The sequence below is a fragment of the Equus caballus genome, chromosome 6 (assembly GCF_041296265.1).
Source record: "Equus caballus isolate H_3958 breed thoroughbred chromosome 6, TB-T2T, whole genome shotgun sequence".
NCBI classification, from domain to species: domain Eukaryota; kingdom Metazoa; phylum Chordata; class Mammalia; order Perissodactyla; family Equidae; genus Equus; species Equus caballus.
Genome location: NC_091689.1, coordinates 69,794,812 through 69,811,677, shown reverse-complemented (window position 1 = coordinate 69,811,677; position 16,866 = coordinate 69,794,812). Strand labels below are relative to the sequence as shown.

Sequence of the window (16,866 nt, the reverse complement as noted above, 5' to 3'; positions counted from 1 at the left end):
TTTTCTATATTTAAAAAAATATATTAAATATAATAAATATTTCCCAGTTTTTGTTTTCGTTAGACAATTTCATTAGCGTTCGATAACGGGTTCAGTGAACAGCTTTGTAGATAGAGCTTTTGGCATTTCCACAAGTGTTCCTGTAGGACAAATCCCCCCAAATGAAATTAATAGTCATTTTATGTTTGTTTCAAAAAGCGGCACATTTGTGGGAGAAGAAATCCTGATTCAAAAAGGTGTGCAGTGAAAAGTACGTTTCTCTCCCACACAAGACCCCAGCCTAGCCCCCATCTCCTCCTTTCTCTCTCTCTCTCACTCTCCCATTCTCTCTCCTCCTCCCACCCACCGTCCTTCTCTGGCTCTCGTTCTGTCTTTCGTTCTGTCTCTCTCTCTCATCAGTTTTGGGGTATCTTTCCAGAGCTATTCTGTGCATGTAGAAACAATTATCGGATGGGTTGGTTGAGTCTCCTTTTTGGTTTAAAAGAAAATCACAAATGGTAGCAGATTACTTTCAGGACTCTGTGCTTTGTGTTTTCATTTAACACTATCTCTTAGGAATCCTCATGCTTTAAAACTGCTGCATAGATTTCTGTTGTATAAATGTACCAGTTTTGTTTGTTCACTTTTTGAACAGCTTTATTAAGGTTCAATTTGACAAAGTTTTGACATGTTTTGATACCATGAAACCATTATCACAATCAAGATAATAAGCACATCCATTATCTCCGAAGTTTCCTTGTGCCCTTTTGTAATCCACACATCCCGCCCCACCCGCAACCCACCTCTGGTACCCAGGCAGTCAGTGGTCTGCTTTCTGTTACCATAGATTATATGGAATTTTCTAGAATTTTATATAATGGAGTCATACAGTATATATGCTTTTTTTGTCTGGATTCTTTTACTCAGCTTAAATCTTTGGAGACTCATCCATGTTGTGTGTATCAAAAGATGTGTGTGTAGGTGTGTTCGTATGTGTGTGTAGCTGAGTAGCATTTCATTGTACAGATATACCATAATTTGTTTATACATTTACCTGTTGATGGATGTTAGAGTTTTGGCTATTACAAGTAAAGGTGCTATGAATGTATGTGTACAAACATATGTTTTCATTTTTCTTGGGTAAATACCTAGGAGTGGAATGCCTGGATGATATGGTAAGTGTATGTTTGACTTTTTAAAAAATTGCTAAACTGTTTTACAGATTAGCTGTGCCATTTTATATTTCCATCAGCAATATATGAGAGTTCCGCTTCCTCCACATGCTAGCACTCAGTATATGGTCTGTTTTAATTTAAGCCTATAGGTTTGTAGTGGTATTGCATGGTAGTTTTAATTTATGTTTCGTTAAGGACTAATGATGTTGAGCATCTTTTCATGTGCTTATTTACGATCTGTATGTCTTCTTTGGTAAAATGTGTTCAGATCTTGGCCCATTTTTTCTTTGGGTTTTCTGTTTTCTTTTTATTGAATTTTAATACTTGTTCATATATTCTGGATATCTGTCTTTTTTCAGATATGTGATTTGGAAATATTTTTTCCCAGTTCTGTTTTGTCTTTTCATTCTCTTAACAGTTTTTAATTTTGTTGGAGTCCAGTTTATCAATTTTTTTCTTTATGGATTGCACTTTGTGTGTGTGTGTGTGTGTGTGTGTGTGTGAGAGAGAGAGAGAGAGGCAGATTACCCCTGAGCTAACATCCGCCACCAATCCTCCTCTTTTTGCTGAGGAAGACTGGCCCTGAGCTAACATCTGTGCCATCTTCCTCTGTTTTATATGTGGGACGCCTGCCACAGCATGGCTTGATAAGCAGTATGTAGGCCCATGCCTGGGATCCAAACCAGCAAACCCCGTGCCACCTAAGTGGAGGGCGCAAAACTTAACCACTATGCCATGAGGGCAGCTCCTGGATTGTGCTTTTCATGGTGTATCCAAGAAATCTTTCTGTACTCCAAGATCACAAAGATAATCTCCTATATTGTCTTCAAGAAGCATTATAAGTGTTAGATTTTATAGTGGCTCTATGGTCCATTTGGGGTTAATTTTTGTATATGTTGCAAGTTGTCGATCAAATTTCCTTTTTTAGAAATATATGTGTATGCCATTGTTCAGGCACCATTTTTTGAAAAGACTGTCCTTTTGATACTGAACTGTTTTTGCACCTTTGTTGGAAAGGAATTGATGACATGTGTGAGTCTATTTCTGGACTATGGATCCTATTCCATTGATCTATTTGTCTATCTTTATACAAATAACATGCTGTCTTGATTACTATAGTTTTATATTTTAAATCTTGAAATTAGGTAATATTTGTCTTCTGACTTTGTTCCTTTTCAAGTTGTTTTGAGTATTCTAGGTCTTTTGTAGTTTCATTTGCATTTTAGAATCAGCTTGTCCATTGCTATATTAAAAAAACTAGGATTTTGTTTGAGATTGCATTGAATCTATAGATCAATATGTGGAAAATTGACATCTAAACAATTTTGAGTCTTTTGACCCCTGAACATGGTATATTTCAACATTTATCTAGGTCTTTAATTTCTCCCAGCAGGGTTTTGTAGTGTAGAGGTCTTTCATGTATTTTGTTAGATTAATCCATAAGGATATCATATTTCTAGATGTTTTTACAAATAATCTGGGTTTGTTTTCCATTTTTGATTGTTCAATACTAGTGTATAGAAATACAGTTGATTTTTATCTATTGGTCTTCTATCCTGTGATATTACTAAATTCACTTCTTAGCTGTAATGGCGTATTTGTAGATTCATCAGATTTTCTACGTAGAAGATCATGCCATCTGGGAAGAAAGACAATTTTGTTTCTTCTTTTCCAACCTGGATGACTTATATTTCTTCTTCTTTTTTTCTTTTTGTACTGCCTGGAACATCTAGTACAATGTTAAAAGAAGTAAGAATGGACGTGTTGTCCTGTTCCTGATCTTAGGGAGAAGCAATCAGTTTATTTTTCAATATTAAGTATGATGCCACCTGCAGGGTTTTTTGTTTGTTTGTTTTGCTGAGGAAGATTTGCCCTGAGCTAACATCTGTGCCAGTCTTCCTCTATTTTGTTTGTGGGTCCCCACCACAGCATGGCCACAAGTGGTGTGTGCCTGGGAACCAAACCTGGGCTGCCAAAGGAGAGGACACTGAACTTCACCACTAGGCCACGGGACTGGCCCCATGTTCGTTTGTTTTTTAAAGGATTTAATCTGGGGGATTTTTGTGGGTTTTTTGGAAGAAAGGAAAAAGTTTTACACTTTAGTGTCTTTAACACCATTTTTTTTCCTGTTTTTTGTTATTTTAATTGAGATATAATTGACATATAACATTATATTAGTTTCAGGTATACAACATAGTGATATGATATATGTATATATTGCAAAATGATCACCCCAATAAGTCTAATTATCATCCATTGCTATACATAGTTATAATTTTTTTTTCTGGTGATGAGAATTTTTAAGATCTACTCTCTTAGCAACTTTCAAATGTACAGTACAGTATTACTAACTATAGTCATCATGCTGTAATTACATCCCCAGGACTTATTTATTTTATAACTGGAAGTTTGTACCTTTTGACCACCTTCATCTATTTCACCCCTCCCCCAACCCCCCACCTGTGGCAACCACCAGTCTGTTCTCTGTATCTATGATTTAGGTTTTTTGTTTGTTTGTTTTTTTAGATTCTACATATAAATGAGATCATACAGTACAGTCATACATCACTTAACAACAGGGATATGTTCGGAGAAGTGCGTCCTTAGGTGATTTCGTTGTTTTTCAAACATGATATAAGTGTACTTACCCAGATGGTATAGCCTACTACACACCTAGGCTCTCTGGTACTAATCTTATGGGACCACCATCATTTATGTGGTCTGTCTTTGACCAGAACATTGTTATGCAGCACGTGATTGTATTTGTCTTTCTCTGTCTGACTTATTTCACTTAGCATGTTGCCCTCAAGGTCCATGTTGTCACAGATGGCAGGATTTCCTTCTTTTTTATAGCTGAATAATATTTCAGAGTGTGGGTGTATGTGTATATGTGTGTGTATGTGTATATATATAGAGAGAGAGAGAGAGATACCACATTTTCTTTATCCATTCATCCATCGATGTAAGATTAGGTTGTTTCCATATCTTGGCTATTGTAAATAATCCTGCAGTGAACATGGGGGTTTATATACCATTTTGAGTTAGTGTTTTTGTTTTCTTTGGATAAATACCCAGAAGTGGAATTGCTAAATCATATGGCAGTTCTATTTCAATTTTTTGAGGAAGCTCCGTACTGTTTTCCATAGTTGCTGCATCAATTTACATTCCCACCAACAGTGCACAAGGGTTCCCTTTTCTCTACATCCTTGTCAACACTTGGTATTTCTTGTCTTTTTGATGATAGCCATTCCAACAGGTGTGAGGTGATATCTCACTGTGGTTTTGATTTGCATTTCCCTGATGATGAGTAATGTTGAGTATCTTTTCATATACCTGTGGCCATCTGTATGTCCTCTTTGGAAAAATGTCTATTTAGGTCCTCTGCCCGTTTTTTAAATCATTTGTTTGGGTTTTTTTTGCTGTTGAATTGTACAAGTTGTTTATATATTTTGGATATTAACCCCTTATCAGGTATACGATTTGCAAATATTTTCTCCCATTCAGTAGGTTGCATTTTCATTTTGTTGATGATTTCCTTTGCCTGTGCCAAAACTTTTAAATTTGATATAGCCCGCTTGTTTATTTTTACTTTTGTTGCCTTTTCTTTTGGGACCAATGTCAGGAACTTACTGCCTATGTTTTTCTTCTAGGAGTTCTATGGTTTCAGGTTTTATGTTCAAGTCTTTAATCCATTTTGAGTTGGTTTTTGTGTATGGTGTAAAATAGTGGTCCAGTTTCATTCTTTTGCATGTGGCTGTCTAATTTTCCCAACACCATTTATTGAAGAGACTTTTCTTTCCCCATTGTGTATTCTTGGCTCCTTTGTTTTAAATTAACTGACTATGTGTCTGTGGGTTTATTTCTGGGCCCTCTGTTCTGTTCCATTGGTCTGTGTGTCTGTTTTTATGCCATTACCATACTGTTTTGATTACTATAGCTTTGTAGTATAGTTTGAAATCAGTAAGTGTGATGCTTCCAGCTTTATTCTTCTTTCTCAAGATTGCTTTGGCTAGTCAGGGTCTTTTGTGGATTAATATAAATTTTAGGATTGTTTGTTCTGTTTGCCTGAAAAATACCATTGGAATTTTGATAGGGATTGTATTGAATCTGTGGATTGCTTTGGGTAGTATGGAAATTTTAACAAATTAATTCTTCCAATCCATGAGCATGAAATATCTTTCCATTAATTTGTGTCTTCTTCACTTTCTTTCATCAGTGTCCTATAATAGCATATAGATCTTTCTGCTCCTTGGTTAAATTTATTCCTAGATATTTTATTCTTTTAGGTGCGGTCGTAAATAGGATTGTTTTCTTATTTTCTCTTTCTGATGATTTGCTATTACGGTATAGAAATACAACAGATTTTTGTATATTGATTTTGTATCCTATAAATTTACTGAATTTGTTGATTAGTTCTAACAGTTTTTTGGTGGTGTCTTCAGGGTTTTCTGTATATATCATGTCATCTGCAAATAGTGACAGTTTTACTTCTTCCTTTACAATTTGGATGCCTTCTATTTCTTTTTCTTGCCAAATTGTTCTGGCTAAGACTTCCAATAGTGTGTTGAATAAAAGCGGTGAGAGTGGACATCCTTGTCTTGTTTCTGATCTTAGAGGAAAAGCTTTTAGTATGATGTTAGGTGTGAGTGTAGGTTTTTTATAAGTCGCCATGTAGAGTTGAAGAACTTCCCTTCTAGCCCTAATTTAATAGAGTTGTGTTTTGTTTTGTTTTTTACTCAGGAATGGCTGTTGGATTTTATCAGATGCTTTTTTTGCATCTATTGATATTTCTATGCTTTTTATTTTAATTTTGCTAATACAGTAAATTACTTTGATTTTTAAATGTTATCCCATTTCTGGGATAAACCCCACTTGGGCATGATGTTGTCTCACCTTTTATATTTTTGCTAAAGCTTTGTTAATAAATTGTGCAGCTATATTTATAAAGGATATTGATCTGTAATTTTCTTTTCTTCTAATGTCTTTGTCTGGTTTTGGATTGAGGGTAATACTAGCCTCATAGAATAAATTGAGATGTGTTCTCTCCTCTTCAATTTTGCGAAAGAGTTTGATTGGAATTGTTATTATTTCTTATGTTTGGTAAAAGTCACCAGTGAAGCCATTTGGACTCAGAGGTTTTTTTGTGAGAAGATTCTTAACTATAAATTCTATTTCTTTAATTGATATGGGGCTATTTGGGCTATCTATTTCTTCCTAGTGAGCTTTGGTAGTTTGTGTCTTTCAAAGACTTTGTCCATTTCATTGAAGTTGTTCAGTGCTGTTCAGTTCTTTGTGTAGATCATCTATTATCATTTCCCTTTGTCTGAAGAATTTTCTTGAACATTTATTCTAGTGCAAGTCTCCTGGGGATTAACTATTTCAGCTTTTGTATGTCTGAAAAAGAATTTCATCTTTGCTTTTGAAAGGTGTTTTCACTAGCAATAGAGTCCCAGGTTGACAGTGTTTTAATTCCAATACTTGAAAGATGTTGTTCCACTGTCTTCTCACTTGCATTGTTTCAGACAAGAGATGTCCTGTCCTTATTGTTGTTCTGTCCTCCTTATTGTTCCCTTCTACATAATGTGTCTCTCTCCTCACCCACCCAAGATGCTTTCAAGATTTTTTCTTTATCACTGATGTTGAGCAGTGTGGTAACAATATGCCTTGGTGTAGTTTTCCATAGGTTTCTTGTGCTTGAGAGTTCATTGACCTTCTTAAATTTGTGGATTTCTACTTTTCATTAAATATTGGAATTTTGGTTGAAAATTTTTCAACCATTAGTTCTTCAAGTATTTTTTGTGTCCCTCCTTTGGGAACTCCAGTTACATACGTATTAGGCTCCTTGAAGCTGTCCCACAGCTCATTCATACTCTATCTATTCTTTTTCTTTTTAGGGTTTTTTTTCCTGTGTGTTTCCTTTTGGATAAGTTCAGTTGCTATGCTTTAAATTCATTAATCTTTTCTTCTGCAGCGTTTAATATACCATTAATCTCATTCACTGTATTTTTATATTCCATAAATTGTAGTATGCATCTCTAGAAGTTAAATTTAAGTCTTTTTTACATCTTCTCTGTCCCTTTCTAACATGATCCATCTTTACTCGAGATTTTTGACCATATGTGGGACTATTAGAATAGCTGCTTGAATGACCTTGTCTACTAATTCTAACATCTGTATGCATTCTGGGTGGGTTTCAATTGATTGATTTTTTTCCTGATTATGGGTCATATTTTTCTTTGTATGCCTGAAAAATTTTTATTGAATGCCAGGTATTATGAATTTTATCTTGTTGCATGCTGGATATTTTTATATTTCTGTAAATATTCTTGAGCTTTGTTCTAGGATGCAGTTAAGTTACTTGAAAACAGCTTAATCCTTTCTAATCCTACTTTTAAGATTTGTTAGGTGGAACCAGAGTAGCATTTATTCCAGAACTAATTAGACCCCACTTCTTAAGGCGAGGCACTTCTCAGAACTCTACAGAACGCACCATGAATTACGAAGTGTTCTAACTGGCTATTGAGACTAGGCCCTGTTCCTGGGCCTGTGTGAGCATGAGGAGTGTTCCTTTAAATCCTTGTGGGTAGTTATTTCCCTGGCCTCAGGCAGTTTCCTCATACCACGAACACTCTAATTAAGACTCTACTAAATACTAGAGGTGGACTCTGCAGATCTCAGGAGTTCTCCTTCTGTGTAGCTCTTTTCTCTCTGATACTCTTCCCTGCAAACACTAGCCTCTTTAGTGTTCTCAGACTCTGTGCTGTCTCCTCAGCTCTGCTTGTCAGAATTCCACTAGGCTCTCCGTCACCACACTACCGCCTGGGAACTCTCTCAAGGCAATGATCTGAGGCCACAGTGGGGCTCAGCTTTATTGTTTTCCATCTCTTGGGGATCACTATCCATCGTTGCCTCATGTCCAAGTATTGAAACCATTGTATGGTTTGTCTGGTTTTTAACTTGTTTCAGGCGAGAGGTAAATCCAGTCCTTCTTAATATGAGTCATTTTTAATTTTGATAAATAACTCCTAATTAATCCTCCCAAAAATTGTAGAAATTTATACTCCCATTAACATGTGTCAGAGTGTCCATTAAATGTCCCATTACTCCCACATGATATTATTCTTTTTTGTCTGTTTTTATTTTATAAGCAAAACAAAATTGCATCTCATTAGAGTAGAAATTTATTTATTTTTTGAAATCAACTAATAGTTGGTCAGTTAATCAGTGACAGAAAAATTCTTTTTTAAAATGGTATTGAAACCTGAAAAGATACTCTTGATAGAAAATCTAAGAGTTGTGATGTTATAACCTAAGAATATTAATAAAATTCTTCTAATATTAAGCGTGGTGCTATAGTTTTCTAATTTATGTATTAAAAAACAATTACTATTTGGGGAGCCAGCCCGGTGGTGCAGCAGTTAAGTTTGCACGTTCCGCTTCTCGGTGGCCCGGGGTTCACCAGTTTGGATCCCAGGTGCGGACATGGCACTGCTTGGCAAAAGCCATGCTGTGGTAGGCATCCCACATATAAAATAGAGGAAGATGGGCATGGATGTTAGCCCAGGGCCAGTCTTCCTCAGCAAAAAGAGGAAGATTGGCAGTAGTTAGCTCAGGGCTGATCTTCCTCAACAACAACAACAAAAATCTTTTAAAAAAAAAAAACAATTACTATTTGGATATAAGGATCAAAATTTTAAATCATAAACTTTTAAAACCAGTGGCAGCTTTTCAATCTTTATTTTTATTTTATTAGGACTCTCAGCATTTAATGCTGTCAATCCCTTGTTCCTTTCTGAAATTGGCCTCTTTTGGCCCAGAGTCTCCTGATTCTTTTTCCATCTCTCTAGCTCCTTCAGGTTTTCTCTGTGAGAAATTTATCCTTGACCTGTCCCTTCAAAGTTCATGTTGCTTAGATGCTTTCCTGGGACTTTTCTTATTCAACGCCCTCTCCTAACCTGCCCCATTCGCGCCTGTGGCTTCCGTTAGTGTGTGATGTGGATGCTGACGACTCACAGCATCTCCAGCCTGTATCTCTCCCCTGGATTCCAGCTCACATGGCCGTCTGTCTCCTAGACATCCCACTGAACTCAACAACTTACCCAAAAACGAACACATTACCGTCTTTTGCTTTTCTTCTCTACTCTTCAGCCCTCCTTCTAAAGTTGTGCTTCCTGCTGGGTTGGGAGACAGGACACTTCGTGGTTTGAGCATCGAGGCTCAGGAGTCATTAGGGAGGAGCTGGGTTTGAATCCCAGCACCCTAATTACTGGGTGACCTGCAGCAAGATATTTTACCTCCCTGAGCCTCGGCTTTCCTACCTATAAAGTGGAAATAATAGTCATAGTACAAAGAGTTGTTGTGAGAATGCAATCAGATAATGGTACAACGCTGGCCCAAAATAAAAGCGTATTATTTCCTGTGTAAGTGAGTGGTAGTTCACCCAGGTAGCTTGACACCAAAACTTGAACAGAGACTTTGAGCTGTCTGTTTTCCTTACCTCCCTTTTCACTCAGTCTTTGGTCCTATTAATGCCACTCCTGAAAGTGTCTTGAATCCACCCACATCTTTCCCTCCCTACTCAGCGCTACTGTGCTGATCCCTGTCATCATCATCTCTGTTAATCCAGCTCCCTCCTGATTAATCTCCCTGCTTCTGTTCTTATCCACTCCTAATCCGGTCTCCTCTCAGCCCCCGGGGAGACCTTTCCCATGGCTGCCCCACTTGCCTGCAGCATAAAAGACAAATCCCTTAATTTAATCTGCAAGACCCTTCTTAAACCGGTTTTAGAAATTTCCGTGCCTGCTTCAAATCTCATCACTGAAGCAGTGATTGCCGTAACTCTTTGCAAGATGTTATTATAAAATGAATACAAATTCATTATAAGAAATTAAGAAAGAAAAAAACCACACCTACGGTCCCACTATTATTATTATTTGGTTTTGTTCTCTGATTTTTTTTTTTTTTTAAAGATTGGCACATGAGCTAACATCTGTTGCCAGTCTTCTTCTCCTCAAAGCCCCTCCCCCCAGTACATAGTTGTATATTCTAGTTGTGGATCCTTCTGGCTCTGCTATATGGGGCACCACCTCAGCATGGCTTGATGAGTGGTGCTAGGTCCACGCCCAGGATCCAAACCAGCAAAACCCTTGGCCACCAAAGTGGAGCATGCGAACTTAACCACTCTGCCACAGAGCCGGCCCCTGTTCTCTGATTTTTTTAATGCATGTATGTCCATAGCTGTAATCAAATTGGATCTGTAACTGTGTTACTTGGGAATTTTTTCTTTTGATTTTAAAAAGCATGCACAAATAGATGCTAGCTGTTTAAAAAAATACAAAATAGAAGGCCCCTTTCATAGTTTATGCTCCCACCATTTCTCCCAAACTCCTTAATCTCATTCCCTTCTTTATGTGTGTGTTTATGAGTGGAAATGCATAAATATTTTATTCAGTTTTTTTCCAATAACGTTGTGTCATGAGCATTTTCTCGTAACATTAACAATATTTTGTAAACTTCATCTTAATGGTGGTATATTAATGGTGACAGTAGTAACTACCATGGGTTGAGTAACTGCGTAGCACACCATTGCTTATCTTACGCAATCCCCATTTGACTGACGAGGGAACTGTTTGACTAATCAAACATCTATCAGTTCAAACATTGCTCTGCCCCTCCCATGGGTACCTCACTATAAGGCTGTCTGACAGTTACTCATTAACTGGTCTTCCCCCATAGTTGAACTTTTGTGGTTTCTTCTTTCTCACTATTGTAAATAATGTAGCTGCTGTTCTCGTGTGTTCGTCTGTGCCTGTGTTTCCAAGTATTTCCCAACAAAGGTTACTGGAAGTGAATATTTTTAAAGTTTTTGACACGTATTGCCAATTGCCTTCCGGAAAGGTTGTACCCATTTACAAGGAGTGATTAATTCTAAGAGAGGGAAAGGAGAGAAGGGTAGTGACATTTCACAGAGGAGGTGACATTTGAGCTGCCTCATGAGGATGAGTAGGGCTTTGCCAGAAGACAGGCAGAATGGCAGGGCCTCCCAGACAGGAAAGGAAGTGAGAGCAAAGCCACTGGCACAAGGGAGCCCTTGCCGGACAGTTGGTCTGCTCCATCTGCTTATTTGCCACCAGAAATCCTCATCATTTATTTTAGAGTTGCCGGGGAAGAGAATCAAAATAGAGTCAAAGAGGAAGTTAAAATTCTAATATGTGATTCTGCCCTTTCATATAGTTAGAAACTATCTCCAATGAAAGCTCTTTTGAAGTTCTGAGACATTCATCTTAGTCTATTTCTTTTTTCTTTCCCCCAAAGGGAGCAGATCTCCTGAGGCTTCAATGTAACTGGGAAACACATGCAACCTCTCTGGTCCCAGCTGCTGCCCTGAATTTAAAGGGGCAAGAGCAGCACATTTGACACTGGTCCTGTGTGTATAAGATTTATCACCAACGTCCTAGTTCCAGGCAATGGGGAGAATGTCTTCAGCTTCTTGCGTTTGTTATGATTTATGTCCGTTTGCTTGATAAAATGGATAAAAAAGCAACTAAAATCTATTTTTAAATTTGGGGTAGATGCCAGACATGAGGGAGTCAGATTCTGCAGTGAGTCGAGCTGTAGCGGATTTCAGCTTTATCTGAGCACTGGTGTGTCTGCAGTTCCTTCTTTCTGGGCTGGAACAAGTGCTGAAAGCCAAGGGGATAAAGGCGACAGGTTAAGGGAACAGGTTAAAAGGCTGTTAGCAGAAGCCTGCCGACCAAGCTCCGCGATGAGGGCAGTGCAGGCTCCCACGTGCCACCTTCTCACAGACGCTCTCATCGCAGCTGGAAATGCAGTATGGCCAGTAAGGCACTTCGCACCATATTTTGAAGAAGGCAACTTATAAATTATAAATGAAGTAATGAAATATTTCTAAAGCTGCCAAAGTACCCTCAGGACAAACAGAATTTTCTTTGTGCATCTGTTTGTGCAATACTATGAAGATTTACTCTAGCTGGCATTTATGAAGTTTATAGAGTATGAATTTACCCACCTTAAAACCTAACTATGAAATAGAAATTGACGGAATTAGGGAAAGATGTGGGTGACAGGCTGTTTTCAAATAAATTGCGTCTTTCTGCTTTTTAAGGAAGTATAATAATGGAAATAGATGAAATGATCAGATAGATGATCTGTTGGACCGGATTTAATTGATAGCTAGGAAATCTTTATCATTCATTTGTCAAACAAATATATTAGAATGACTTTAGACATAGCCCAACAAAACTGCTGTGGCCGGTCTCCTACTTGTCTCCTGTGCTGCAAGCGTCTCCTCTGAAGGGAGGCAATAAGTGGAAGTGTTACTCCTCATGACCGCCAGTGGAGCCCTGAAGGGACCAAAAGAGTACTTCTCTCTCAAGGTTCTTGCAAGCTATTAATTAGATAATGTATATAAAACTCTTCACACTATGCCGACACCCCCTGATGATAGAAGTGGGAGGAGGAGGTATTATTTTTTTTATTATTATTATTGTGGACATTATTATTATGGTTACTATTTTTATTATTTAGATTATTTTAGAACCCTGGCTTTTATTCCTGCCTTCTGAGTCTTCTCCGCAATCCCAACAAAGGAAGATGTAAGGTTGGAAGGCTCTATCTTAAGTACCATTTATCCATCTGTGAAGGGGAAGCTAGAGTTTGATGATACCTAGAAAATATGAAAATGCGCCACGGGGCCAGGTGTGTGGCTCTCTCCTGAGTGTGAACAGGTGTGCAGTGAAGGCATCATTCATACATGATGCACTTCATCTGACAGGGCCCCCTTCATCTGAACATGCCCATTCACAAACTTCCTTCCTAAAAAGTTCTGCATTAAGATGGTGAAAATAACCAAGATCTTTACTAAAAGCTCTTGCCAACTTAAAAATTTAAAAATCAGCTGCTAATGGGAGCCTGTGAGAAAGAAAACCCTCAGTCTGTAACTTAACATTTCTCTTCAGCAGTCCCTTGATTTCTGTGGATAATATTTGCAGCCTAAAACAGAAAATTTGCCAACTGCCGTTATTTGATCTTTTCTTAAACAGCCATAGGTTTCCGAATCTAAGCCATCTCTTTCTTTTCTATTCTAGTTCTGGCCCTTTCTCTGATGGAGAGCGTTTTCTTTCTTGCATATTTGAATAGAAGAAATGTTTTTTAAATAGTACATAAAAAGTGTAAAGTTACGTTATTTACTTAAAATACTTGCACAATTTATATAAATCTCTTTAAATACTCAAAGCAATCGATCACAAAAATAGCTTGCATTTTTCCAGTTATAAACTAACTAAGTCCTGGGGATGTAATGTATCACATGGTGGCTACCATTAATAATACTGTGTTGTATATGTAAAAATTGCTAAGAGAATAGATCTTAAAAGTTTTTCACAAGAAAAAAAAATTTGTAACTGTGTGTGGTAATGGATGTTAACTAGACTTATTGTGATGATCATTTTGCAATATGTACAAATACCAAATTATTATATTTTGTACCTGAAACTAATGTAATGTTACATGTCAGCTACATTTCCATTAAAAAATAGCTCGCGTTTAGGATAGTTTGTATTGCTACTATAATAGCCATGGTAAATGAATTTTTATTTCTACTGTTGATGAAGGTGATTTCTATTGTTTATATTGACTCTGAAGTTTTGTCCTGGGAAAAACACTCATGTAATGGTGTTCTTCCATAAAACTTGCTTTGTTCCTCTGATTCCCAGTGCTGTTCATCGTTATGATACTTAAGGCTTTTATCACCTAACTTTTTCTATACACTGAGCTATCACTTATCCATCCTTTATCACTTAACTTTCCCCTTCACTTTTTTCATAGGTTTCGGTCTTCTCAAATTTATTGTAAACTCCTCGATGAGAGATGCGGCCTTATAGCAGGGGTATATTGTACACCGTGAGCCTCAGGTTATGCCACCTGTAGTTGTTGATTAATGGGAGTTATAATCAGTATCAGTGAACTTCATCTGTTCATATTATGCTGAGTGTCTTTAATGCCACATCCAAATTCATAAACATCTGAACTATGCATCCACTTCCACCCCAGGTTCATCAGCTTCGCGGCATCCCCAGGCTTCTCCAGCTCCTAAAAGTCCAGAATGAAGATGTGCAGCGAGCCGTGTGTGGGGCCTTGAGAAACTTGGTCTTTGAAGACAATGACAACAAGCTGGAGGTAGCTGAGCTCAACGGGGTACCTCGGCTGCTCCAGGTGCTAAAGCAAACCAGAGACTTGGAGACTAAAAAGCAAATCACAGGTAGTACTTACTGAATATTAAAGGGCATAGCCGCACAGTGCAGCCCGCCGAATGTGTTATGTCATCTGTTTTCCTTAAGTTTCCTGGAACAAATGATGGATGGGTTCATTGTAATCTGAGAGATGGCCTTCAAGGAACATTATCACCTGCTGGCTTAGACCCCAGATTCAAGTCACGTTTGAATTCCTTTCTGAAGGAAATTTCAAGGGGAAATTACTTTGAGGCTTTTGCTTAATATGTTTCATTAGAAATTCTATGCACCTTTGACTAAATATCTTTAAAACAACTTCTTGACGAGACTTCACCGTGTGAAAATTTTGCATAAATTCACAAACAGCCAGCTTTGTAGTTTGAGAATGTGTGAGGTTTCAGTATTGTCCTAGGTGTCCAAAACATTCTGAAGAAACCCAACAAGAACCACACCCAGTTATTTTTATAATGTATTCTACAGTCTTCTTGCCAGGTCTATACAAAGAAGGTAAAATGGGGAGTCAAATGGTGTCCTAATGTAGAAGATCAATTTAGTCAAATTGATCAAAATACCAGAAACTAGATTTCCCAGTCCTTCATCACCTGGACCCCCTCAATGCCAAGTCCCTAGCTCACCTGTCCCTCTACTCCCAAAAAAGAGAAAGAGAGGGCTGGCCAGGTAACGTACTAGTTAAGTTCACATGCTCTTCTTTGGTGGCCCAGAGTTAGCAGGTTCAGATCCCGAGTGTGGACCTACACAGCACTCATCAAGCCGTGCTGTGGCAGTGTCCCACATACAAAATAGAGGAAGACTGGCACCACATGTTAGCTCAGCGACAATCTTCCTCAAGCAAAAAGAGGAAGATTGGCAACAGATGTTAGCTCAGGGCCAATCTTCCTCACCAAAAAAAAGAGAGAGAGAAAAAGAATGGCTGGATATGTTTTTCAGTTCTCTACTTCATATTTTTGTTCAAATACTGATTTGAACAAATAAATATCTCCTTTCTGCCCAATGAATTGGAAAGATGAAATAATCAGAAGTAAAGCAAAAGTTAGTAATCCTTGAAGCATGGGGAAGGAAGGCCTTGTTTGATTTAAGTGAATAGTGCATATGGTAGAGGAGAGAATGGTTCATTGATGTTCCAGCCCAGCCTCCCCGCCATCACCATCAGCCCTCAGCTGATTCTCTCTGCACACATTACAAAGAGTGCAAGAAGCATTACTGAGTGCAATCATCAGTAGTAATGCCCGGGGAAACTTATTAAGTATCTTCAATGCTCCAGGTGATATACATACATTTTTTAAGTTAATTATCACAAAAACCTTAGGTTTTGAGGTATTTTTAGATATTATTGGGTATTAAATTTCGCTTTTACAGATGACAAAACTAAAGCCCAAAGTTAACCCTTTTTAATATATCCTATAAAAGTTCTTTTAAATGATAATTGTTGACAGTGTTCCTACTTATTTAAAAAGGAGGTACTCCATAAATATTGTTTTAAATTGAATTGAATATATTTTGTGCTTCTGCCTTCTGTACCTTACTATGCAACAGTTTCCCTTTTTTTCTATAAAAATGTCATATGTCCTCTCTACGCATTTATATCACATTTTTTTCTATCTTGATATATTTTAATTTTATAAAACTATACGAAGGGTTGTACCATGCCACCCTTCTGCCAGCATGCTATCATATCCCATGAGAGATTTCCTTTCATATCCATGACTTATATTAAAATACCTATGGAAATTAAGAGTAATTTCATTCATTCATTCATTCAACCAGCATTTATAGAGCAGACTTCAAATGCCAGGCAGTGAGAATCAAGCCTAAAAAGGTTGTGGATTTTATATTCGAGCTACTAAAATATGAATGATTATGTGATGGTTGGCATTAAAAAAGGAGACCAAACTTCACATTTAGAGCCTAATATTTTCTTCATTAAAATATAATAATGACAACTAGAAGAGAAAATCAAATAGATTATCCTGTTTTACAGTCAAAAAAAGACTCTGTAAAGATATGTTTCATGGTAGACGTGAAAAGAGGGACAGGCTTTAGACTGGTGTTTTGAAGGAGAATGAAATTTATTCCCAGCAGAACGAACATTGCCAGCAAAGCAAAGACGCAGAAAGAAGCTGCTGGTCATTTGGAGGAAGCTTGGATAATGGAGTGATTGAGGTTAGGGTACATGGTAGGTAGAAGGCTTGGGAGGATGTGTGCGTGTGTGTCAAGGAAATAATCCATTGAACCACACTTCCTCTTCTGTGTAGGCAAAAGGAATCTGAGGTCAGAGAACATTCTGTCGTATTGATGCCATAGAAACCATTCAGTCAACGTTAGGTAACCTACAGAGCTGATAAATGGAGGTTGATTGCGCAGTTCCCAGGATTTCTAGTGTAAGCCAAACATCCCTACCAGAGGGTGTTCATTGCATGTTTATTGAGTTGACACTTGAATGT

The 16,866-nt window shown here is 37.6% G+C and overlaps 1 protein-coding gene across 2 annotated transcripts in view; it reads left to right on the top strand.

The window, feature by feature from the left end:
* The window catches only part of PKP2 (plakophilin 2), an 82,283-nt gene that overhangs the window by 24,596 nt on the left and 40,821 nt on the right, over positions 1 to 16,866 (top strand). For both annotated transcript variants that reach the window (XM_023643348.2, XM_070270102.1), the window contains exon 5: positions 14,226 to 14,433. In XM_023643348.2, the coding sequence (XP_023499116.1) occupies positions 14,226 to 14,433 (208 nt within the window). The remainder of the gene's footprint in view (positions 1 to 14,225; positions 14,434 to 16,866) is intronic.